Source organism: Ahaetulla prasina, chromosome 10 (assembly GCF_028640845.1).
Source record: "Ahaetulla prasina isolate Xishuangbanna chromosome 10, ASM2864084v1, whole genome shotgun sequence".
NCBI classification, from domain to species: Eukaryota; Metazoa; Chordata; class Lepidosauria; order Squamata; family Colubridae; genus Ahaetulla; species Ahaetulla prasina.
The window spans coordinates 2,721,722-2,746,638 of record NC_080548.1 but is presented as its reverse complement, the minus strand read 5'-3'; the positions used below and the strand labels follow the sequence as shown (position 1 = coordinate 2,746,638).

The window sequence follows — 24,917 nt, the reverse complement described above, 5'->3', positions numbered from 1 at the left end:
TGTTCTCGGTTGCATTCCAGTGTCTCTGCGGCTTCACATTCTCTGAAAGTCCAGTGCACCTGTTGAACCAAACAGGGTTCTGCTGCAGCGAAAGTAAACCTTAAGAGTTTGCAAGTCTTTCTTCTAAGACAGGATGCGCCTTCTTGTCCCCATCATATACAATGAGAGAAAGCCATTAAAATGGCACATCTTTTGTGAGCAGCAAGCCCGCCTCTTTGTTACAGCTTGTGAACGCTGGACAGCCAGATGAAAACAAAGAACTGAGATTCAATTTGACATAAATGATATTAACTAAATATAGTGGATAAGATGGCTCTCTAGTCACATGACTTCCCACACATTAAAAATGTCCTTTTGGTATTAGCTTTTGTGGGGTGAGGGCTAGGCCAAAGTGTTCAGGATTCCTTGAACCTGCGTAGATTCCGCCTTGCTCTTTTAAATGCCTTGGCACATCAGAAGTAAGTCTTCCTGAAGATCAGACTCTGTCCAGTAGATCCTTCAGTGGCAGACGAAGCAGCCACTGATGTATCTGACTCGGAAGCAAGTAGGACGATGGGCTGCTGTGGCCACCCTTCCTGTTATGTATTGAATACATATCCTGTGTCTCCCTGAAAATAAGAACCTGTCTTATATTTTTTGAACCCTGAAAAAAGCACTTTGTCTTATTGCTAAGCGCTCAAAAGCCCAATTGGGCTTATTATCAGGGGATGTCTTATTTTGGGGGAAACAGGGTAGTTGTGTTAAGCTCTGCTAAAGTGAAACTAACCTTTAGATGACCTTAACTGTTAACTTCAAACTGTTTTGGAGGGAAACTTAGAACATCCATATGCAGGGGGGGGGGCTTTTTCAAGTATTGTGATTGGTTGAGGCCCTGTGGGCCCAGAGTATAAATTACAGGAATTTTCCTTTTGTTCAGCAGTTCCAGTTGAGTCAATAAATGCTGTTGTATCTATGTTGTCTGTTCTTGCCTACCGCAGCCCACAACATAATACTTCCCACCTTGCGTGGCTGCAGGGGGCCTCAAATCCCTCTGCCAGCTTTGCCCCCAATATGCCCCTAAGAACACCAAGACCAGGCTAGGAGGAACAGGATTTATGTTGCATACTTAAAAACCACACTGCTTGGAAAGGAAGAAGAAGAAGGAGGAGAAACCAGACTTCAGGGCAGAATATGCAAGAGGCAGGCCGGCCATTGACAAAAAGGAGGAAGAGGTGAGGCAGGAGAGGACAAGGCAGGGCTCTGCTGGGAGGGGTCTCCCCCCCCCCCCTGTGATGAAGGACTGGCACAGCTTACATGATGCTTGCTGGAGTGAAGACGGGGGCAACACACAGAGTGTCCGTGATCTCCCAGCCACAGGAGAGGGGGGCACACGTGCTCTCCCGCTCCTCTTCTTCTGGATTCAGTGATTTCCCCTGGAGGAGCTGGACGGCTTCCCTGCAGGAGAAAGGAGCCAGCAGGGGTGAGGGGGCTGAGCTTAGAGACCCTGCTCTGCGGAAAGTGGCAGAGGGCTGTCCTCTCCTTGAAGCCTTAGATGACCCCTCCCAAAGGGGTGCAGACAGGCAGGTGAGATTCTTGTAACAGAGGTGACAAAGAAGAAAGCTTTTGCTCGAGACTGTTCACAAAAGCCTTTCTAGTTGCTTGCACCTGACATCAGCTCAGCACCTGGAACTGGGCCAAGGGGTCACGCGGCCAGGGGACCCTTCCCACTCTGGGACTCGACAGGCATTTAAAATACCGGGTTGCAGCAGCCTCAGCCTAAGAGGTGCACCAGATCAGAAACGGACTCCATTAGACGACTAGAGCTCCATTTTACTGGGACAGGAACAGAACCTTGCTGGTGGTTTTTGTTTGTTTGTTTCCCCCTCCTCTCCTCCCCTCCCCCTGAGCCTCTTCCCAATGCTTCCTCTCCTGTTGGACTCCATGCAGGCTTCTGCGCCTGTTGTGTACACGGCTTCCCTATCTAGTTTCTCCCAATCATCTCTTGGGCTCCCTGCAAGTAGCCTGTAATTCTTCTGTATTTTTTAAACAACAGGGGAGTGATTCTAGTATTGCAAGAATGCTCTCATTAGTTCAGCATTCTGTGTGATCTCCCTGTAACAAAAGTGGCTCTAGCAATTTCAGGGCCAGGGTTTTCTGGTCCCTGGAGGCTTTTTACGCCACAACTCTGCTAAACAAATAATTCCCTCAACACTCTCAATCTAGTTACTAAATCTGCACTACTATTAATCTTCTCGTTGTTCCCATCACCAATCTCTTTCCACTTATGACTGTATGACTGTAACTTTGTTGCTTGTATCCTTACGATTCATACTGATATTGTTTCCTGATTGCTTATTTGTAGCCTATGACTATCATTAAGTGTTGTATCATTAAGTGTTAAATTTGTACCTATGACCATCAATTGTGTTGTAAATGTTGCACCTTGATGAAGGTATCTTTCCTTTTATGTACACTGAGAGCATATGCACCAAGACAAATTCCTTGTGTGTCCAATCACACTTGGCCAATAAAAAAAAATTCTACTCTATTTCATAATTGATAGCTTTGTGGGGTGGAAATGCAGATACTCCTCCCCCTTTCCTTCCACTCTGAAAACCATCTTACCAGGCCACTCTGGACATCGCGTAGTAAATTGGGGTTGACGGAGATCCCTGGAAAGAGGAGGGAGCCAGCACACTGTGGGCCCCCATGTTCTCAAAGATCAGCCAGTCCCCGACCTGCAGCTCAGGCAGTTCCAGGCCATCTGCAATTCGGTCCAACCCATCACCAGTTGGTCCCCAGAAGCTGCTGTTGTGCAAAGGGAGATCTGGTGGGGGTTTCTGCAAAGACAAGAAAAGAACTGTAACCAGCCAGATCTTCTGGGATCTACAGTTCAAGGCAGTGGTGGGATTCAAGTAATTTAACAACCGGTTCTCTGCCCTAATGATTTCTTCCAACAACCAGTTCACCAAAGTGCTCAGAAAGTTAACAACCGGTTCTCCCGAAGTGGTGCGAACTGGCTGAATCCCACCACTGGTTCAAGCTGATCTTTAAGCTGACTTTCTCAAGACTGTATAGCAGTGGTGGTGAACTGAGTGATAACTTGTACACGCTTCGCGCACGTGCTATCTGTGCTAATGCACAACTCCTCCCCTGTGTGCTGCATGTGCAATCACACAGTATTGTGCAGCTCCTCCATGCACTGCGCACACAATCACACCATCTGTGCAAGTGCATGGTTTTTCAAGTGCATGCGCATGAATGCCATCTACGCATGTGTGCACTGCATGCAAGTATTCACACACATGTGCAAATGCACGCACATGCGCAGGAGAGCTCCGAAGACCAGTTGGGTCCCTTGAATTGTGCATATGCGCACTGGAGGCCTGAACACTAGCTGGGGCACAAACGCATGCGCAGCTGCAGGTGAGTTGGGTGACAGCTCGCATGCCTGGAAAGATGACTCTGCGAGCCACCTCGGGCACACGTGTCATAGGTTCGCCATCACGGCTGTATAGCAATGATCTATAGATAGTCCTCGATTTACGACCACAACTGACTCCAACATTTCCACTGCTGAGCAAGTTAATTGTTAAGTAAGCTTTGTACCATCTTTCTTGCCACAGTTATGACGTGAATCACCGCATCTCTTGTTAAGTGAATCCGGCTTCTCCCATTGCCTTTGCTTGTCAAAAGGGGATCACGTGACCCCAGGACACTGCAACCGTCATAAATAGGAGTCAGTTGTCAAAGGTCTGAATTGTGATCACGTGATCAGGTGCTGCAATGGTTGTAAGTGTGGAAAACAGTCATGTCACTGTTTTCAGTGCCATTGTAACTTTGAATGGTTACTGCATGAATGTTCGTAAGTCAAGAACTATTGTTGACGTCTGAGACGTTCTATAAATTCTCAGAATCCTAAATCCAATTTGCAGAAATTTTATATATTCTTAGATATTCCGAATGTCTACGGCAGACAATTTCCAGTGTTGTAATGTTAGCGACTATCCTTTGGATGCTTAGGTGGCTCTGCTGGAAAACCGCTGCCAATCAAGGCAGAGCCTGCCAAGTGAACAGCTCCAAGAAAGAGTGCAGATTCCACAGGGATCCCCACTCATTTGATCCCCACAAGCGCAACTTGAAGAAAGAGAGAGGGTCCAAAGTCACCCACTGATTTCCATGGTTGTGGGTGGAAATGAACCGACGCCCCTTTGATCCTAGCCCCACGTCCTCCCCAGAACACCATGCTGGCCAGCGGTGAAATCCTCTACTGATCGCCACCGGTTCGCTGCTCGCGCAAGTGTGGTGCGTGCCAGATGTGTGCCATGCATGCAGATGTGCAGTGCATCCCGGATGCAGACTGCACACATGCACAGTCCGCACCAAACACGCACTTTTGGATTTGCTGCTTTTTGTTTTTTTACCTTTTAAAGCATTTTTAACTACCGGTTCTCTGGAACCGGTAGTGAAAAATGCTTTAAAAAGGAAAAAAAAAAGTTCCGAAGATCAGCTGAGCGACATGTGATTGCTGGAACTTTTTTTTTTTTTTTTACTTTTTAAACATTTTTTTTACTACCAGTTCAGGCAAACCAGTAGCATTTCACCCCTGATACTGGCCTTCCTTATGTGACCTGCACTGTACCGAAAGCACAGTCAGAACGAAACGGGTGTCACTCAAAGCCCAGAAGGGGGAAGCCACCACCGCCACTGGCGGAAGCAGGACACAGGGAGGGAGAGCATCCAAGCGGGAGGGAACTGGACTTCAGGTCCTTCTCTGGCGCTTTGGCACTCGGGCTCCCCTTCGTTGAGAAGAGAAGAGACTTCTGTCCCTTGCTGAGTCATGGACCTCTTCTTACCTTAGGCAGGATGGGGACGGGGCAGATGTTGCTGAAGATGACCGAGCCAAGAGAGCCATAGACGCCATCGTTAATATGGTAGACAAAGCTCTTCTTGCCCTCGGCGTCTTCCTCTGAGGAGACCAAACGGCAGGCACAGTCAGGGAGGCCTTGGGAGACGGAGGATGGGAAGGCCCCGGCCAGGTTTGTTCTGCAAGGTTGGTGGGTGGCTTCGTCTCGAGTTGCAGGCCCTCCCACTTGTGGGAACCTGGACACCCAGCCCTCCCACCCTGTGGGGAGGAGGATTGAATCTCAGGGTGCAAATTCAGAATTGCACTTCCCTGCCCAGCCAGAACTGGGCAATCGTTTAGGTGGATGTGGGGAGGTTGCTATGCTCCAAAGGAGAGAAGCAGCAGCCCCTCCATTACAAGGCAAGCTGGTGGAAAGGAATTGGGGAAACACAGGCGTATGAGGAAGATCTTGCACAAATGCCTTTTTGGTATCAATGGCACCTTTCTGTCCCCACTGGGATTATTGTTCTCTACCTGGAACTGACTTGGAAGCTGAAGCTGGTCCAAAATGTAGTTGAGCTGGTAGTTACAGACATGCAAAAGTGCCCATGTAGGGCCTGGCTTTAGCCTAAGCCAGGTCAAGTGGGCACTGAGCTAGGGTGCCAATTTGCCCCCTCCTTCCCAACACAACACTCCCTCCTGTCAAGCCGGGCCATCCAACAGGAGCCACGGAGCGTGGCACCTCTGTCACGGTGCCTGGTCAGTGAAGGAGCTTACGCCCCACATTTGGACAATCCCCGTCCTGTTGTCCCTTTCGAAAGGCCGTGGGCATTGTTGGGCCAGGGCGCTCAGCGACAGTCAAGAGGTGTTTTGGGGAAATGAACTCAATTGCTTCGTTCTGTTCTGAGGTTGATGGTTTCATGATTTTTAAACTTGACTTGTTTTGAATTGGGCCATTTAGTAAATTGAATAAATAAATAAAATATACTCTAGGTTTGCAAAGGGCTGAGTTTTCATTGGGTTTAGAATGGGATGGATAGACAGGAAAGGTTGGCTTCTTGATTCCCAGCTGGTCATTTCCAGCCAGGCTCCAAGAGAGGCAAAGCCAGCACTGGCCCTCCAAGGAAAGACAGGTGTGGCCTCAAGTCAAATTAGGGGCAGCATGTTTGGAGGGATTCACACACCGTGTCCATCCAGGATGTGGCTTGTTTCTCCTAGCCTTGGGTATTCTATGCCCCCAGTTGCTGGCTGTAAACCAGGATGGAGGGTCCCTGGGAGGGAGAAAGCCCACCTGGGCACGCTGAACCTACCGTCTGAGCCCAGCTGGTCGAGAGGAACTTCTTTCTTGGCAATGATGTTAACCACCAAGGTAAAGGCCGAATGCACGTAATAGCGCCCCAGCTCAGCAAGGATCTCGACCCCACAGCCTTCAGGGAAGTAGAGGTCCAAGGCAGAGTTGATCACAGCTGCTGTCTGAAAGAGTCCGGTGTGGGGGAGGGAGAAGAGAGGACACCTCACCATTATACACACAGCCACCAAAAGTCCTGCCTGGACTTTGCAGCTGTTGGGGAAAGAGGCAGCTGCAGACAGTCAGACACCTTTCGGTTGGTTGGTTTTCATAGCAGCAGATAGCAAGTAAGTTGGGAGGAGGTCCTAAGTAGGATGTCAGTCTGTCACAAAGCATGGAAGCCCTTCCATGCACTGCAAGGACCTAGTGACTATTCCTTCCTTCCTTCCTTCCTTCCTTCCTTCCTTCCTTCCTTCCTTCCTTCCTTCCTTCTTTCTTTTTTTTCTTTCCCTTCCTTCTTTCCTTCCTTCCTCTACCCACCCACCCACACTATCTATCTATCTATCTATCTATCTATCTATCTATCTATCTATCTATCTATCTATCTATCTATCTATCTATCTATCATCTATCTCTGATCTAATCTTGCCCTCTCCCAGCCCACTGTTGATTCTTAAAGAGAAACATTCACCCAATAATTCTGCAAAGATCCTTTGAGGATCTCATCCCATTTCAAAGAGTCCTGATCATGGCTGAGAGTCTTAGCATGACAGGAACTGGGCATGGCTAGTCTAGTGAAGAGAAGGACCAGGGGAGACATGATAATAGTCTTCCAATATTTGAGAGGCTGCCACAGAAAGGAGGGGGTCCAACTCTTTCATTTCCATATTTCAAGGCACCTGAAGACCAGACAAGGAATAATGGATGGAAACTGACCAAGGAGAGATTCAACCTAGAAATGAGGAGGAACTTCCTGACAGTGAGAAAAATGAACCTATGGAAAAAAAGTTGGCTTTGGAAGTTGTGGGAGCTTCATCACTGGGAGCTTTCAAGAAAAGATTGGACTGCCATTTGTCAGAAATGGTGTAGGGTCTCCTGCTTGGGCGGGGGGTTGGACTAGATGACCTACAAGGTCCCTTCCAACTCTGTTAATCTGTATTTATATCTCTATCTGTATTTAGTTATAACTTGACCCAAGCCTGGAGGCTGAGCAGCACAGCAGAAAACCCCATGAAAGTAAGAGAGTCACTGGAGATCCTTATAGAACCCTGGTTGTGCAGGAACACGGAGCCACCTATGGGATATGTTCAGTGCCTGAAACAACATCAACCACCTGCAAGGCAGAAAACTGATGCAGAGCAAATCTGGGCCTCTTGGAAGAATTGTGTCAGTGCTGGGTATGAATGATTGTAGAATTGCTGGAAGGTTCTCAAATCTCTGGACTGCAAAGAGGAAGTGAGAGGCAACAAGCAGGACACAAAACACAGATATGTGACTGTGCCACCTACTTGAGCCACACCCTTTCATTCTTCAGCGAATATTTTGATTTTTTTCCACACACCATTCAATTCTTGGCTCAACAGAAATTAGAGTGTGCCTCCCGCTCCCATCAAGGGCCCGGGTACTCCTGGCCAGCTGAGAGGTCTGGCCAGGAGTGCTCCCGAAGCTGCCAAAGCTCCCAAAGCAAGATTCAAACATGAGGACTCCTACCTCTTCGAAGTGCCTCCTAGACTCTTCAGCACTAGGAAGTCCTCCTCCAATGTCCAGGAGATGTATCTTGTAGCCTAGCTCTGCACCCATTTCCACGACCAGGCGAGCGTCTGCTATGGATTGGGTGAAGATCTGAGGGTCAATGCAGCTGCTTCCAATGTGAAAGCTAGAAAGGAAAGCAGATGACTTACCTGTGAACACTTATATCTAGAAGACTTACTCAGTGAAATTGTGGGGCGCACTGCTAATATTGCCCTCTGCCTGACTGGGTGGCAGCTTCTATGGGTCACCGCCCAGATATTGCTTGCTCCCAGGTAATTGGGGTCCCCACCCCAGGCACGTCCATGGTTTTCTTTCTTTGGTCAGAGAAAAGCACTATGGGACACTGTTCTCCCATGTCTCCTCCTGAGTATTCCACTCCGCATGCCCCCTTCAACAGAAAGGCTTCACGGTGGGTGCTGCCAGGTGTTTCTGGGTGTGCCCTGTGCTCAGTCTTTTAACCAGGTATTGCTAGCCCGACGATCAAAGGCACCGAGACCTCCAGCACAAGGGGAAGGAAGAGGGGCCATTGGAAGAAAGAACTTAGTGCACAGAGGAGGGACCAGAGAGAGTCGGCAACTGGCATGAGAAAAGGATCTCTGCCCCTACCTGATGCCCACCACCTCAATGTTCATCTGTTTGGCAATCTCGAGGAGATGTCGGCAGGTTTTAAGGGTGGCACCAAACTTCACACTCAGATGATTGGCACACCTGGAGTCATCAGTGGCCAGCTGCAGAATCATTCTGGGGCGTGGGAAGAACAGGCTTCTTTGGTTACAGTTAACAGCTGTGCTTTACCTTCTATTTTCATCCTCAGGTCATTGTAAATGTATGCAAATGAAATGGATCAGGTCATTTTTAAATGATGCACACGAGATAACTCTCTCTCTCTCCTCTCTCTCCCCCCTTTCTCTCTCCTCTCTCTTTCCTCTCCCTCCCTCTCCCCCTCTCTCTCTTCTCTCTCCTGTCTCTCTCTCTCTCCTCTCTCTCTTTCTCATACAAACAAATAAACAGCACTGTCAGCCCTCCAATGCAATCAAACTAGGAAACCAAAGTCATGCAAGCTGACATTACCTTTATTATCAGGTTATAGTCACAGAATCTTACAAGTCTAAATGTGCTCTTCCTCCTCCTTATCTTTGTGAGATGCTATCTCAGGCTACAATTCTGCCCTGGACTCAGATGTCTTTTATCTGACTGTTGTCTTGGTTGCACCTCTTCCTCCTGTCTTGCAAGGTCATTCCTCCTGCCCATCACACACATAACTTTTGTTCAACTACTGTTTATTGCAAAAGAATCTAACTGTTGGCTGGATTTGCAGAACGCACTAAAACCAGGGCAGGCCTGGTGGGAACATTCAATATTTTAAGAGCAAGAAAATGGTTGCTGTGGAACCAATCAGGATGTCTTTTGTTTATTGAAGAGCAGTAAAAGTGGTGAGGTTGCTTCTACTCATGAATGAACAGATTCCTAAGATAGCCTGTTCCACTGCTTCCTCTTAGGAGAATTCCCCCCATGGTCCAACTGAAATTTCTTTCCTTGTAATTTGAGACATTGTTTTTTGTCTTCTCCAGCAACTCTGAAAATTCAGAGATCAGGCAGGAGAAGTTGCTGCAGGTCTGGCAGGACTCTGGAAGGGGGCTTTTTCTCCTGTACCTCCCCCCCCCACCCTCTGGACCCTCATTACACACACACTAACACAAGATCTTTTGCCATCAAGCCTGGAGCCCTAATGGTGTGGATAAACCTGTTTATCAGTTACCTTAATTAGGATGATTATTAGTGCTGTTGTGGGTTGGTTTTTCAACCGCTATCTATGTTATTTATTTTGTTATTCGTTGTTTAAATTCTGTTTTTCATGGCCCAAAGTCATGTACTCGAGATGGGCAGCCGTATCAATTTAAACAATAAATAAAATTCTTCCTTTATTTTTTATTTATTTATTTATTTATTTTATTTGTCACAACAGTATATATAAGCATAAGCATGAAATAACTATACGATGTATCAGCATATATATAAGCATAAGTATGTAATAACTATATGAAATTGGATACAATCAAAGGGAACATTAGGACAGGAACAGTAGGCACGTTGGTACTCTTAGGACAATTTGACAATTGTTAAGATTGTTAATATTGTTAATTGTTAATATTATTAATTGTTAAGATTGTTAATTGTTAATATTGTTAATTGTTAATATTATTAATTGTTAAGATTGTTAATTGTTGGTGCTCTTATGACAAATTGTCACAATTCGTTGTGACAATTTGTCAAAAATTTGAAGGCAGATATCATATCTATTTCCAAATGTGCTTTTTCAAGAGGAAAGTGGACTTTCTGGTTTTTCTTTGAAGACGTTTCGCTTCTCATCCAAGAAGCTTCTTCAACCCTAGCTGGATGGTGGGGAATGGAAGGATTTATACTTCCATTATGCTTCTATAGCAGTGATGGCAAACTTTTTCAGCCCAAACTGGAACGCATGTCGGTCAGCTGGTCTTCAGGTTTCCGGCGCATGTGAAGATCGGCTAGTGCGCTGGAAACCAGAAGAGCGCCTGACGACAGCACGCGTGCCCAGAGAGAGGGCATAGGTTCACCATCACGATTCTATAGTATAAACCCTTTCATTCCGCACCATCCAGTCAAAGCTTTTAAGCTGATCCTAAAAATTGTCTTTACTTTGGCTGTAAACCGCCCTGAGTCCTTTGGGAGAAGGGCGGTATAGAAATTGAAACAATAAATAAATAAATAAAAGCTGAAGAAGCTTCTTGGGTGAGAAGCGAAACGTCTTCAAAGAAAAACCAGAAAGTCCAGTTGCCTCTTGAAAAAAGCACCTTTGGGACAATCATGAGCTGGATGACCGAGAACCTCCATAGACATACCTACTTCCATGTTTTTTCTCTAAGCTAACCATGCCTCTTTTCTCCAATCGCTCCTGCTAGTTCCTTTATCACCTTGGTTGTTTAACCCAAAAAACGAATCCAGTCAACTGAAGTTCCTAGTAACAACCATCTCCAGATGGACACTGAAATTTTATTATCATAACACACTTCCCCGAAACTTAGCTGTTTAAAGAAGCTACATTCACATCATAATGTTAATTCTGATTAGTTTTAATGTTGCTTAGTATTTTTCTGTTTTAGTGTGTTTTGCAAATCCAGCTTTAGTTTACTGTTGACGGAAAGCATGTGTGAACCTTGAAAATGGGTAATTCAGTAATGAAGTTACACATGTGCAAATCCAGCCAGAAAATCTCTCTTCTGATTTAATTCTGAATTTTATTCACTGATTTAATTTGCTGATGAATGTGCACCTTTCCAAGTTGTGCTGAGGTGACCTGCTGGTCCATCAGTTGGTCAACCACATTTAATGTTGTGTGAACTCAGCCCAAATTATGGTGATTTAGTGCATGATGCTGCCCACAGGCTGAGCTACCCCTGGCCTGGACCCTGGAAAGCCAGTTTGCAAAAGTAGAATCTTCCCAGCGCATCCTCATCGGCCCCACCTTGAGCAGGAGACAATGGGATTCCAGACAGGAAACAAGTAAGGGGAAGAATGAATCGCTACATATTTGTAATTGTTCACACTATATCAAAAGACAGAGGAAGGAAATTGAGTTTGTACTGTGAGAATTTCAAAATATGGTATGAGTTCTCCTGCTTGAGCAGGGGGCTGGACTAGAAGACCTCCAAGGTCCCTTCCAGCTCTATTCTAATCTAATCAAATGCCTGATTGTGTTGACACATCATCATTCCCCGTGGCTACATAAACCCTGGTTTAGTTAATTAATCCAATTGCCTGTATGCTGAACCATTCAGTGGCAAAAATGGCCTAATGCCCTAAGATGGTAACTAGTGTTTCCATTTGGGGCTCCTGGCTCTATCTCATTCACGGTATCTTTTCCACTGCTTTTCCTTGAACTGAGCAGAAAATGTGTTTATTTGAAGAGACTATTTGTAGAACGCTCCCAGCTTCTTTAAAGCTAACCAGGAGGAATAAAGCCTCTTCTCTCCTAACAGAAACGCTTTCTAGGAGGCCAACAGCTCTTGAGGTCTTCTTGTTTGTGTTATGTATCTTTAAATGGTTTTGGCGGGAAACAAGCACGTTGCTGATTGGTTAAAGCCGCCGGTATATAAGGAGAGGTTTTTCCCCAGCCTGGTTGCTGGGTTCACCATATATTAAAGAGCTGTTGTCACTACCCTGGTCTCCAGCCTCGTTACTTCCCGAACATAACACTGGCGACGAAGGTGGGATATCGAGGCTAAAGAGCACCAGAATGAGCTGAACGCACGGAAGAACCGAACCCAGCAAACTCAGGGCAGAAACGTGGAGATGGCCAGCTACACTCCGCCCGCGCCGTTTGACCCAGCCAGGGAGAAATGGGGAACGTACATGACCCGTTTCGAAAGCTTCCTAGAGGCAAACGAACTGCAAGGAGTTCCAGACAACCGCAAACGGGCATATTTCCTGAGCCACTGCGGTCCCGAGGTCATCGACATCGCGGAAGCCCTGGCAGAGCCAACGCCGGTACAATCGGTATCGTGGCAAACTCTGCAAAATCTATTAAAGAACCATTTCGCACCTACACCGTCCAAGTACGTACGGCGTTTTGAATTTGGAGAGCGCAGACAGCAAGAGGGCGAATCCATCAGCGAGTACATGGCCGCCCTGAGGAAAGCCTCCAAAGATTGTGGGTACCGAGACTTGGACGAGGAGCTGTTAGAGCAACTCATTCGTGGGGTCAGAGACATGCGTTTGCGGAGGCGGCTGCTATCAAAAAGCAATCTAACGCTGGCAAACACTCTGGACGAAGCCAGAGCTCATGAGATGTCCACCCAAGCGGCGGAAACCCTACAAAAGCCACTCAAGCCAACGGCGAGCGCGAAACCAGCCCCGGTCCACAACGAAGAAATCCAGACCGAATCAGACAGTGAGGATGAGGAAGGAGTTTGCCTCACCGAGAGAAGGGGCAAAGAAGACCGGGATGAATGCGGAAGTTGCGGAGGGCAACACCAGCGTCAACGATGCAAGTTCAAGGACGCTACATGTCGGCGGTGCGAGAAGAAGGGGCACCTGGCTCAAGTCTGTCGAGCACCCCAACCTTCCCGCCGAAAATTCAAACCGACCAATCAGAGCGCAGGATCGGCAAGGCGATCCGCGATTGGTCAAAACAAAAAGGGCGCGAATTCAAATCGAACGACCGTGATCATAGGCCGTGCAGCAACCCGCGTCGAGAAGAAAATCTTCACTAAACCCAAGATTGAAGGAGTGCCGTGCCGACTAGAAGTGGACACAGGGTCAGCGATCACAATCATGTCCTGGGACACTTTTGCGAAAGCTTTGCCGAGAATCGCCAAACGCAAACTGCAAACACAACGGTTACGAGTGCACGACTACCAAGGGAATCGCATCCCTGTTCGAGGGACCACCTCCGTCCGCGTCGAGTACGGACCACACAAGAAGACCCTGCCCATCACGATAGTTGAAGGAACCCTGCCAAGTCTGTTGGGACTAGACTGGTTCCGTGCATTGGGCATGGGAGTGACTGGCATCTACAGAAGTGACTTTAATCTAAAAGACACACTCATGAACGAGTTCGAAGATGTCTTCAAGGACTGCCTGGGCAAGTACAAGGGGACCCCTATTTCCTTCAATTTAGACCCCCAGGTAGCCCCCATTAGGTTAAAGGCAAGGAGAGTCCCTTTTGCCCTTAAACCCAAGATTGACAAGGAGTTAGACAAGCTCATCAGTCAGGGGATTCTGGTGCCAGTCGATCATGCAAAGTGGGAGACGCCAATCGTCACCCCAGTAAAACCAGATGGGTCAGTTAGAATCTGCGCTGACTACAAGGCGACGTTAAACAAAGCCTTGCAGAAAAGCGCTTACCCGGTCCCCGTGGTGCAACACTTGCTGCACTCACTGGGGCAAGGGAACGTTTTTGCCAAGTTAGATTTGGCTCAAGCCTATCAACAACTGCCCGTAGACGCCAACACAGCCGAAGCCCAAACGATTGTGACCCACCGAGGTGCTTTCAAGTGTACCTGGTTACAGTTTGGGGTGAGTGTGGCACCTGGTCTATTCCAAAATTTAATGGAGCGACTTCTGCAAGGGCTCCCGGGGGTAGTCCCCTATTTCGATGATGTATTGATATCAGCCGAAAATTTAGAAGAATTGGGGGAGCGTTTAAAAAAAGTTCTGGGCATTTTCCGGTCAGCCGGTCTAAAGGTTAAAGTGAACAAATGCCAGATAGGGGTAGAATCCGTAGAGTTCTTGGGCTACAGAATAGACAAGGAGGGAATTCACCCCACTGAAAGCAAGGTCAAGGCAATACGAAAGGCTCCAGCGCCCAAAAACAAAACAGAGCTACAGGCATTCCTGGGTCTAGTGAATTTTTACGCGGTCTTTTTAAAGAATAAGGCGACCGTTGCCGAGCCGCTACATAAGCTACTGGGAAAGAATACTGTTTGGTCTTGGGGAAAGTCGGAAGCTAGGGCTTTCGAAGCAGTAAAAAACCTACTCTCGAGCGATAGCTTACTGATTCAGTATCATAGCTCATTGCCATTATTATTGGTTTGCGATGCTTCCCCTTACGGGGTGGGGGCTGTGCTCAGCCACAGACTTCCAAATGGCACAGAAGCCCCAATAGCCTTTTACTCCAGAACGATGTCCTCGACAGAGAGGAACTATAGCCAGTTGGATAAGGAAGCTAGCCATTGTGTCAGGGGTAAAAAAGTTTCACGAATACGTTTTTGGTAGAAACTTTGAAATTGTTACAGACCATAGACCACTGTTAGGGATACTGGCTGGCGACCGCCCAACGCCTGTGGCACTTTCGCCACGATTGACCCGATGGACTATCTTCTTAGCCGCCTATTCCTACAAACTGCAGCATCGGCCCGGAAAAGAGTTGGGGCATGCGGACGCTTTAAGCAGATGCCCACTACCAGGGGCGATCGAAGACCCCACTCCGGGGATGCCCATCCTGCTAATTGACTCTCTGGACTCTGGCCCAGTCACATCTAAGGAGGTGGCTCGGCCATACCGACATTACTTTGAGAACTGTACTCGGTTGGGTACAAGAGGGTGGCCGCTGCGCGGGCGGCGTTTTAAAGAATTTGTAAAAAAACGTGGGGAACTTTCGGCTCAAGGGGGGTGCCTGCTATGGGGGGATAGAGTGGTGATCCCAGAAAAATTGAGGAAAAGGGTGTTGGATCTCCTCCACGAGGGTCACCCAGGGATCGTTAGGATGAAGGGCCTAGAGAGAAGCTATGTCTGGTGGCCCTTAATGGACTCAGAAATTGCTGAAAGGGTAGGGAAATGCCAGGCCTGCCAGGAGTCCAGACCGCTACCCCCAACGGCCCCGGTTCGGGAATGGGAGAAACCCCAGGGCCCCTGGTCTAGAATACACATTGATTTTGCCGGCCCCTTCCACGGCCAAACCTTCCTGGTCGTAGTAGATGCCTACTCCAAATGGCTGGAAATCATTCTCATGAGATCCATGACAGCCGAGGCCGTGATCTCAGTCCTACGGCACCTATTTGTAACCCATGGGTTGCCCGACACGCTAGTGTCCGATAACGGCCCGCAATTCACGGCAACCCAATTCGAGGAGTACTTGGCAGAAGAGGGCATCCGACATGCCCTCTCGGCGCCTTTCCACCCTGCGACGAATGGCCTTGCAGAGCGTTCCGTCCGGAGCGCAAAAGAGGCATTGTCCAGACTTAAGCCAGGCGACTGGCAAACAAAAATCGATGTTTTCCTGGCCGTCCAACACAGAACCCCCTGTGTCACAACCGGCAGAAGCCCAGCCGAGTTATTAATGGGCCGAAAGCTCAGGTGCCCCCTAGACCGTCTAAATCCAAACTATACGCCGGAGGGTTACAAGGGGGAAATAGGAAAAACAAGAGAAATGGACATAGGCGACCGAGTGTGGGCACACAACTATGGTGAAGGCCCAACCTGGATAGCAGGACAAATCCTAAACAGAACAGGTCCAAAGTCATACTTGGTGGAGTTAAAGGACGGCCGAGTATGGAGGCGCCACATAGACCAAATACGGAAACGAATAGCCGAACAATCTGAATTAATAGAAACGGGCCCTGACTACACAATGTTTGATTCCACAGCTGACTCAAACCCGGAGAACTCGCAGGACTTATCTGACATTCCGGAGGTCCAGCGACGCCCACAGGTTCCAGTAGAAAACAGCAGGGACGACTCTGCTAATAATCCAGGGCCGGATGGCCTAGAGAAGGAGCTGAGAGGAGCAAACAGCCCCTCCGGTCAGCTCGACCCACTCCCAGGGAATGTACTGCGCAGGTCCGAGAGAGTCAGGAGACGCCCAGTCTATTTGCGTGATTACGTTGAAAAATAGTATGCAAATATAATGTAAATATGGGTAAAGTGTTTTCTGGGGGAAAGGAGTGTTATGTATCTTTAAATGGTTTTGGCGGGAAACAAGCACGTTGCTGATTGGTTAAAGCTGCCGGTTGAACTGTATATAAGGAGAGGTTTTTCCCCAGCCTGGTTGCTGGGTTCACCATATATTAAAGAGCTGTTGTCACTACCCTGGTCTCCAGCCTCGTTACTTCCCGAACATAACAGTTTGGTTACCCAGTTATGACCCACAAGATTTCTCCCCCATTTTTTGCAGCTGCCTCTTCCTGAACAATGTGCACAGACGCTGCTGGCCTACCTGGCGGATGGGTACCTCCGTGCTACTTTCCCGAGCTCCACTTCATTGTCAAAAGTCATCAGCTGCACCCCTTGGCTGGCCGCATATCGGATCAGGGAGACCTGCTTGCAGGCACTGGCGCAGATGACCCTCTCCGGTGGAACTCCCATACTCTTCACCAGGGCCATCTCTGTCTGGGGGGTGACAACCAGAGAAGGTAAAGGGACTTGGTCATCTGAACTTGGGGCTGGGGCTGATGGGGCCATACTAAGACCAGGCACTGACCCCCCAAACTCCTGCCTCCTGTGAATCCCCACTGGAGAGAGAGGCAATTGTCAAGGATCCAAGTCACCCTGAAATGCTAACCTTAAGGGGCCAATGATCCAGAAAGCCAAGGGTGGGCTTGAGAGCCAAATGCCCATGGAACTTTGTTTTTCTTTCCCGTTGTTCTCACCGCACGTGTTTCCTTGTGGGAAGTCCCTTGGCTTGCTCAGCTCTATTGTCCACCCAAATGGGGCTAGCGTGGGCACTTAATAAATGGGGCAGCTGTTACTCACTTAACTACCATGACAAAAAAGGTCAAAAAACCAGGCACGGCCCACTTAAAACCACCACCTTGCTTACCAATGGAAAGTCTGATCCCAGTTGCGGTCATAATTCGAGGAATACCTGTAATGCCTTCCAGTCAGGGTCGCTTTGCAGGTAGCAACTGGTCCCTCCTTGCTTATGATGAGCCTCTTCCCCAATCAGCAGATCTGATAATACTAATTGAATTGATTGAATTCTGTCTGTCTAATATCTATGTACATTTACCTAGGCAGTAGGGCTGAAATGTTATTGTTTATCCTTATCCTCTCTATTCCTTCTCTTATTGGTATTATGATTATGATTATTCTGCTGCTTTGCATGTACATTAAGAGCTTCTGCACCAGAGACAAATTGCTTGTGTGTGTAATCACACTTGGCCAATTCAATTCAGCTTCCATCTTAATTCCCATCAGGTTTTTGGGGTTTTTTTGCCTTCTGAGGCCTTTCTTGGCACACTGGTGTTTCAACCCTTTAAAAAAAAATCACATACATCCCACTGATGCATATTGATCCTGAACCTTTTCTTAAAGGAAACATTTTAGGAATAGTTTGCAAAACCTTTGGGGAGGTGATGTCTGGAGGGTTTGCAGTCCACAGCCACTTGACCTTGCAAACTTGCAGAGAACTCTTGTGGCTATGAGCTGCCATTATTAGATCCCACAATGCAGAACTGCTTCATTCTTAAAACACACAATGTGCATTCTAGGCATTTATCTGGGCTCTCTTAAAAGCCCTTTCTCCCCCCCCACCTTTTATCCCAGGTTATTGAAGTGCCTAAATCCAGGTGTTTCCAGACCGGAGGTTCTCCAGCTGTAGTATTATCAGATCTGCTTTCAAGACGGTGACGGGGAAGAGGCTCATCAAAAACACCATAAGAGGGACCAGTTTTCTACCTGCAATGTGACCCTGACTGGAAGGCCCTGACTTATGGGCACAACTGGGATCAGACTTCCCATTGCTGAGCAAGGTGGTGGTTTTTCTGGATTTTTCAAGGCAGATAAGCAAATTGCTGCCATTAAGTGAATCCCATGAATCCATCTGCCCCATTTACTTTGTGACAAATGGTAATCGGGATCCTGGGGCACTGCGACCATCAGAAATACATGCTGGCTGCCAAGCACCCAATTTTTGACCTTGTGACTGTGAGGATGCTGTGAGAATGGTAAGTATGAGGACTGGGACTAGTCTATACCTTACATTTTTCAGTGCTGTTGTAATCTCAAACAGTTGCTAAATGAATGCCGAGGACTGGCAGCAGCCAGACTGTCTTATCAAGATTCCTGGAAGGACTAACGTTCTCATCTGCTTTGCTTTCCGTCTACGTAAGCATCGATCCGCTGCAGGAGAGCTCCACAATTCCGGGGGAGTGGGGGTGGGTCCTGCCTGGGCTGGAAAGGGTAACGGCACCCAGAGGATGTCCCAAAGGGGCTTCTTTGGAAAAGGCAACTGGACTTCCTTCATTTTTCCTTGAAGACATTTCTCTTCTCAACCAGGAAGCTTCTTCCGTCAGGGTTTCTGGGTTCGTGTGTTCAGTGTGACTGCAAGGCTGCCTCTGGGCCTTTTTGCCTGCACCCCGCAGAGCCCCCACCCCCCGCCCCCATGTCTCCAGGGACCATCCCACCCCACCTTATTGGTGCAGCTGAATCCGGCCCCCAGCCCTGCCAGCATCTGCACCACGCCCCTGCTGCTGTTGCACTTCAAGGGGTAGACGGGCTTGACCCGTGGCAGGGCCTTGAGGAGGCGCACGTGTTTCTTCACCACATCCTCGAGATTTGCCACAAAAAAGGCTTCTCGGCTACCCTGGAGAGGAAAAATCACAATCAGCACCGACGCAAACTTCTCTGTTTTGCACCCGGCTCCCCAGGGGCCTCCCCACCTCCTGTAAAGATTGGAGTCGCGGAACTTCCCTTCAGACGTCATATCCCCATGTCCCCAGCCAGCTGCAGATGGGTGTTAGTTTGGTCGTCATGGCCTGTCTTAGGAGTCTCACAAGTTAGTTGCAAACACCAAGCAGGAGGCTGTCCTTCCACTTTTGGGAGGTGGGGGTTTCATTAACTTTGGCTACACAAATTTTACAATGGAAGAGCTGAATTGTGTGCACATTGTGGAGTCTTATTCTTTATCCCAAATGGCTCAGGCACACTTGCCAATGGGCAGTCCACACCCTGGGATGATACACACACACACACACACTCCCTCCGTCCTCAGTGCCTGGAAAGCCAACTGCCTTGGTCCTCACCGTCTGGGCAACCTTGAGGAGGAGGCTCTCCAGGAGATCCCTAGTGGTGAAGCCCTCCTCCACCATCATGACATCCGATTCATCCAGGTACCTGGTCATTGTTACCACCAAAGGAGGCTCTTTCTTTGAAAGCCTCAGTCAGTAGAGGGGATAGTTTTTAAGTATGCAACACACTGTGGAGGGAAAGAGACAACATCAGGAAGCTCCTTCTCAACCATCTGAGATGGCAAACAGCTACTTCACAGCAGTGGCTCTTCCGCCAGGTGCTGGATGGTTTTAAGCAGGAAGATTAGAAAAGGTTCCCCTTCGTGAACCTGGCAGGAGATCACTAAGGCTCCTGGATCTCTTTCTCCAACCTACCTGATGCACAGGATGGCCAAATATTTCAGGTTGGAAAAGGTGTCCAGAAAGTCTGAAGATCTGTTGGCCAACTGTTATGATGAGGGTTTTTGAAAGCTTATACCTTTTAATAAAATTAGTTACTGGTAGTTGGAAAAGGTGCTACCAGGCTCCCAATCAACATATCTACATGTACAGGTAAGGACCTTTCAGTGACTACTATGGTGCCTGGGTGCAGATTGTGATTTTACAAGCATAGCAGATGAGGCTGACCTGAAACTAGGTCAGTGTACTTGCAATATCTGTTCTGCTTTTACTTCCTCTGATCAAGTCCAGAGGGTGACAACTTTGTCTTGCTTGCTGAAATGCAAAATGCCAGCGTGCTGCTTTCTCCCACACCTATACAGAGGATAAATGTGGCCGAACGCTTTGCACATCACCTGCCCTTTTGTTTACCAGAGCTTTCTTAAATTGGATGGCAGGGCCCACAATGAGCCCCCTTGACCCACTAAAGTCAGCCACTTGGCTCCAAAAGCTTCTTAGAAGAAGATAATGGGGTGGGGGAAAGATTGTAATTGCAGACAAAAGGAGGGATTTTGCAGAAAGCAGCACCCCAGGTTTGTCCTCAGATATAAGTGCTTCATCCCTAACCCTTTGCCCTCTGGCAGCCATTGGAAAATGCACAGCCCTTCCCATGGCACCCAACTGCCATCAAAATTCACTTGTGGCTTTTGGGACACAGTAATTGCCGATTAGCAGCCTTCTCTTGTTTCTGATCAATGTGTGTAAAATAAAGGGTTGTGGAGAAACTTGCATTGAGGCAGAACTCTTTGTGAAGTGATAAATTGCACGTGGTCTTCCGCGTGCAATTCAAGGTGTTGGTGATCACCTTTAAAGCGCTCCATGGCATAGGACCAGGTTACTTACGGGACCGCCTACTGCCGCCAATAGCCTCCCATCGACCTGTGCGCTCCCACAGGGAGGGTCTCCTCGGGGTGCCGTCAGCTAAACAATGTCGGCTGGCGGCCCCCAGGGGAAGAGCCTTCTCTGTGGGGGCACCTACCCTATGGAACGAACTGCCTCTGGGGCTACGCCTTCTTCCCGACCTCCGGGCCTTTAAGCGCGAGCTCAAGACTTTTTTGTTTCAACGAGCAGGGTTGGCCTAAGAGTAATTTTTAATTGAGTGGTTTTATTTCTTGTTATTTTAATATTCGGCCTTATGGTTTCAGATTTTTAAATTTCAAATATTGTGTTTTAATTTTTGTATATGTCTTTTTAACTTGGCTGTAAACCGCCCTGAGTCTTCGGAGAAGGGCGGTATAGAAATGTAAATAATAAATAAATAAATAAATAAATAAATAAATAAATAAATAAATAAATAAATAAATAAATAAATAAATAAATTGTGTGGGTAACTTAGAATGTGACTTGGAGTAAGAATGCCCATGCTCCTGGCATCCGGCGTGTGTGTGTGTCCCTATTCTTACTGATGAACTATTGGAGAGGAATAGGTCTGCCTTAATCATGAAGGCCAGCTGGGTGACTTTGGGCCAGTCTCTCGCTCTCACCCCAATCTACCTCACAGGGTTGTTGTTGTGGGGAAAGTGGGAGGAGGAAGGAGTGTTGGCTATGTTTGCGTTCTTGACTTATTTGTAAAAAATAATAAAGATGGGATGCAAATAAAATAAAATAAAAAATAGAAATAAGTGGTCACCCAAGTGAGGGATTAGAAAACCTTCTGGACGTTGATTCTGACTTTCTGGTTTTTGCTCCAGCAGATACAAAGAGGGAGAAAGGAAGATCGGTGCCCTGCTTGTCTCCTGCCTTGGGGGGCATCAAAGGAACCCCTGGCAGGGAGAGGAGCTGCATAAGTTGAGGGCAGAATTTGGGATTGCATGGCCAGGAAGGGATTCGCAGAGAGAAAGGACCTCTGAGACGGAGCATCATCTCATCAAGCCTCAGTTCATTCAGAGGACAAATCCTCTTCCCAGACCTGCCCTGAGTCACTTGGGGAAATTCCCATCCCATCCGCCCATCCGCCCTCCCACCCAGACCAAGCCTGGAAGAAGAAAACTTACTATGGATTTCAATGGGAAAACAAATGGGATAAAATTTGGATCTGGATTACTGCAACGCTCTCTACATGGGGCTTCCCTTGAAGGGCATCTGGAGGCTGCAGTTAGTCCAGAATGCGGCTGCGCGGGTGATAGAGGGAGCCCCTCGTGGCTCCCGCATAACACCCATCCTGCGCAGGCTGCACTGGCTACCTGTGGCCTTCCGGGTGCGCTTCAAGGTTTTGGTGACCACCTTTAAAGCGCTCCATGGCATAGGGCCGGGTTATCTACGGGACCGCCTACTGCGACCAGATACCTCTCACCGACCCGTGCGCTCTCACAGAGAGGGACTCCTCAGGGTGCCGTCAGCTAGGCAGTGTCGTTTGGCGACGCCCAGGGGAAGGGCCTTCTCTGTGGGGGCTCCCACCCTCTGGAACGAACTCCCCCCAGGACTCCGTCAACTTCCAGACCTCCGAACCTTCCGTCGCGAGCTCAAGACACATTTATTCATCTGTGCAGGACTGGCTTAGATTTTAAATTTAGAGGGGTTTTAAATTGATTTTAATATTTATATTTTATATTTTATTTTTAATAATTTGGGCGTTAGAATAAGTTTTTTAAGGATTATTTTAATTTGTATATTGATGTTTTATATGCCTGTGAACCGGCCTGAGTCCTTTGGGAGATAGGGCGGTATATAAATTTGAATAATAAATAAATAATAAATAAATAAATAAATAAAAGTTATCTGGAAAAGTGCACGTTGATATTTGTTTGTGTGCATCTCTACTGCCCTTTAAATACCGATGATATTTCTTTTCAAAAAGTGAGCTGTTGTGAGATTCTCTGCAGCGCAGGCCTCAATTGGCCTCCCTGGCCAGTCTCTCTTGCGTACCTCCCCCCTCCCCACATGTCAGACAGAGAAGGGTGGGGGTGTTAAACCATATTAAAGCATTTAATGGGTCAGGGAAGAGGGAGCAGATCTCTGCTGCTCCTGGTCTCTTTCCATGCTGGGGGAGGGTAGGATGCTTCCCCTTCCCCTCCCTGCCCCCCCCCAGTCCTTGCCCGGGATGGGGAGGGGGGGCCTCACCGTCCCGAAGCCTTCCTCCTTCCCAGGTGGCTAGGTGTAATGCCAGGGGGGTTCTCCGGTGAACTCTGAGCTTCTGCAACACCCCGAGGCGCAGTTGCTGCTGGGGATCCGAGGTCTCTGCAGAGGGGCAGACGGGAGACGGGCAGGAGGATCAGAACTCTGCAAGTTCCCTCTCCCCTCATCCACAGCACAAGCCCTCCCTCAGGCCTACTACTCGACCCACCTTAAAAAGCATTTAAACGGATTTTGCCCATGGGTCTCCCAAGAGTAAATATAGGCTTCGGCAGTGGCTCCTCCTCCTCCTCCTCCTCCAAAGCCTACACCATGCAAAGCAGCACCAGCTAATCTTCAGCTCTGGGTAGATGCTGGTCCCTTATACATTGCCGCCCCCCCCCCCGCATCTCTGCTCACAAGAGTCGCCATGGTGACCAAGCCCAGCAATCCAATTGGCTAAGGCGGAAGAAACAAAGCACGAGTGATGGAGGGATGGTCCAGGGGCTGGAAAGGGAGAGGCCACAGTGGCTTCCGGCTGATGGGGGGAGGATTTTCCTTGGGGGTGGAAGTGGGTCACCAAATGTGTTGCCCTCTGCCAGGAGAAGCAGTTGCAGATCAGGGGTCTCCCCGAGGAAGGGTGCTAAGGGTGCTGAGGATCAATCCCTCAGCAAGAGGACTTATTTACAGTCAGCTGGACAACTGCCACCCTCCTGGCACAGGATATGCCCAGACAAAGAGTATAAAGGCTTTTTATACATAGCTGCATTCCGTTACGCGGGCACATTACGTGGACTTTATATGGTTACTTTCTCTTTCTAACTGCTTATATGCCTTCTTCGCCTTCACCTACAGTTATGTCAGGTTCTGCACCAGCATGTTTTCAAAAGGGAAAAGCCATTGTTATGTAAGGTTGTTGAGTGCAGCTCGGAATCTAATAAATCCCAATGAGACTCTGAACACGAGATCCCTGATATTCAGCTTTATTATTGATCAAGATTAAAGCCAGGCATTTTCTTTTAATCACCCGCTCTTTTAAACAGAGCAGGCGGAGAGAAAAAGCCGAAGCCGAAGCCGCCGCGTGCAGTAACTTTCTTGCACTTCTTATAGTTTACACAGCTTGCACTGATCATCATATTGTTAGAAACATAATTTCAAAGCCACCTCATGCAGACCTCATCATTTTCTCAGCCCTCTGAAACAAAGGACCTCAGAAAGGAGGAAAAGAATAGGGTTTTTCGCCTATAGGGCACAGCTTTGTTACGGGATGCTATCTCACATTAGGTTGCTGAGAATACACATTTTAAGTTACTTTGCTAGGCTACTTGGCCGTTAGACTGGCGGCTTTATCTTTGAAGTTGGCACATTAGGTTACAATGGAGTTCCCTCAGCAGCAATAACAAAAGCCAAATTAGGTTACACTCTGTATATGCTCTAATCCTTTCATTTAAAAGAGAAAAAAGCAACAAAACCTAAAAGCTTTGCTTTCGCTTCAGAAGCACCCAGGCTAGCAATACAGTGGAAAAGAGGAATTTTACAAACTGTTCTTCCTAAACCAGTTGTCAACACAAAAAGACAGAACCCTTCACCTAGACGCAGACCCACACCCATTTCCACAACTGGATTCTGCTGGGCAGAGGCCCCTGTGATTAAGGAGTCGCCCACAGCTGGCCTTCCTCTCCCCAGGCACTCTGGACATCCTCAGAAGCAACCTTGCCAAGAGTAGCGAGGCAGGTGGCTAAAAGGATGAGGGGTGGGCCTGGCTCATGGAGATGCAAAGATTTACTTAAGGTTTGGGGATCCCTTCAGAAGCAGATTTCCCCATTAGGCTCTTTTACTACCAGGAAAAACCGCCATGCTTCTCCCCGATATGTCTGTCATTTTGATTTATATATAGTGAGAGTGATATCACTGGACAACAAAAAATTTGCTTCCTGAACAGTTTTGTGTGTGTGCTATTGATTTTTGGCTGCTAATCATGAAAATGACCTGCAATTATAACCTGTATCTCTAGGTGAGACAGTGTTGTGTCTTCGGCTCCCGAGCCTGGCCTCTTGGCAGAGAGTGACTCAGAGAGTGA

General features: G+C 48.0%; 1 protein-coding gene across 1 annotated transcript; it reads right to left on the bottom strand.

The window, feature by feature from the left end:
- Positions 1-1,289: 1,289 nt before the first annotated feature.
- On the bottom strand, positions 1,290-23,173 carry AZIN2 (antizyme inhibitor 2). Its single transcript, XM_058195670.1, has 11 exons — positions 23,070-23,173; positions 22,847-22,963; positions 19,364-19,536; positions 18,751-18,924; positions 16,558-16,730; positions 8,472-8,606; positions 7,824-7,989; positions 6,136-6,298; positions 4,836-4,948; positions 2,605-2,819; positions 1,290-1,434 (listed from the first exon to the last, which is right to left on the bottom strand). The coding sequence occupies exons 3-11, from the start codon at positions 19,460-19,462 to the stop codon at positions 1,290-1,292; spliced, it is 1,383 nt and encodes a 460-aa protein (XP_058051653.1). The 5' UTR covers positions 19,463-19,536; positions 22,847-22,963; positions 23,070-23,173.
- Positions 23,174-24,917: the final 1,744 nt, after the last annotated feature.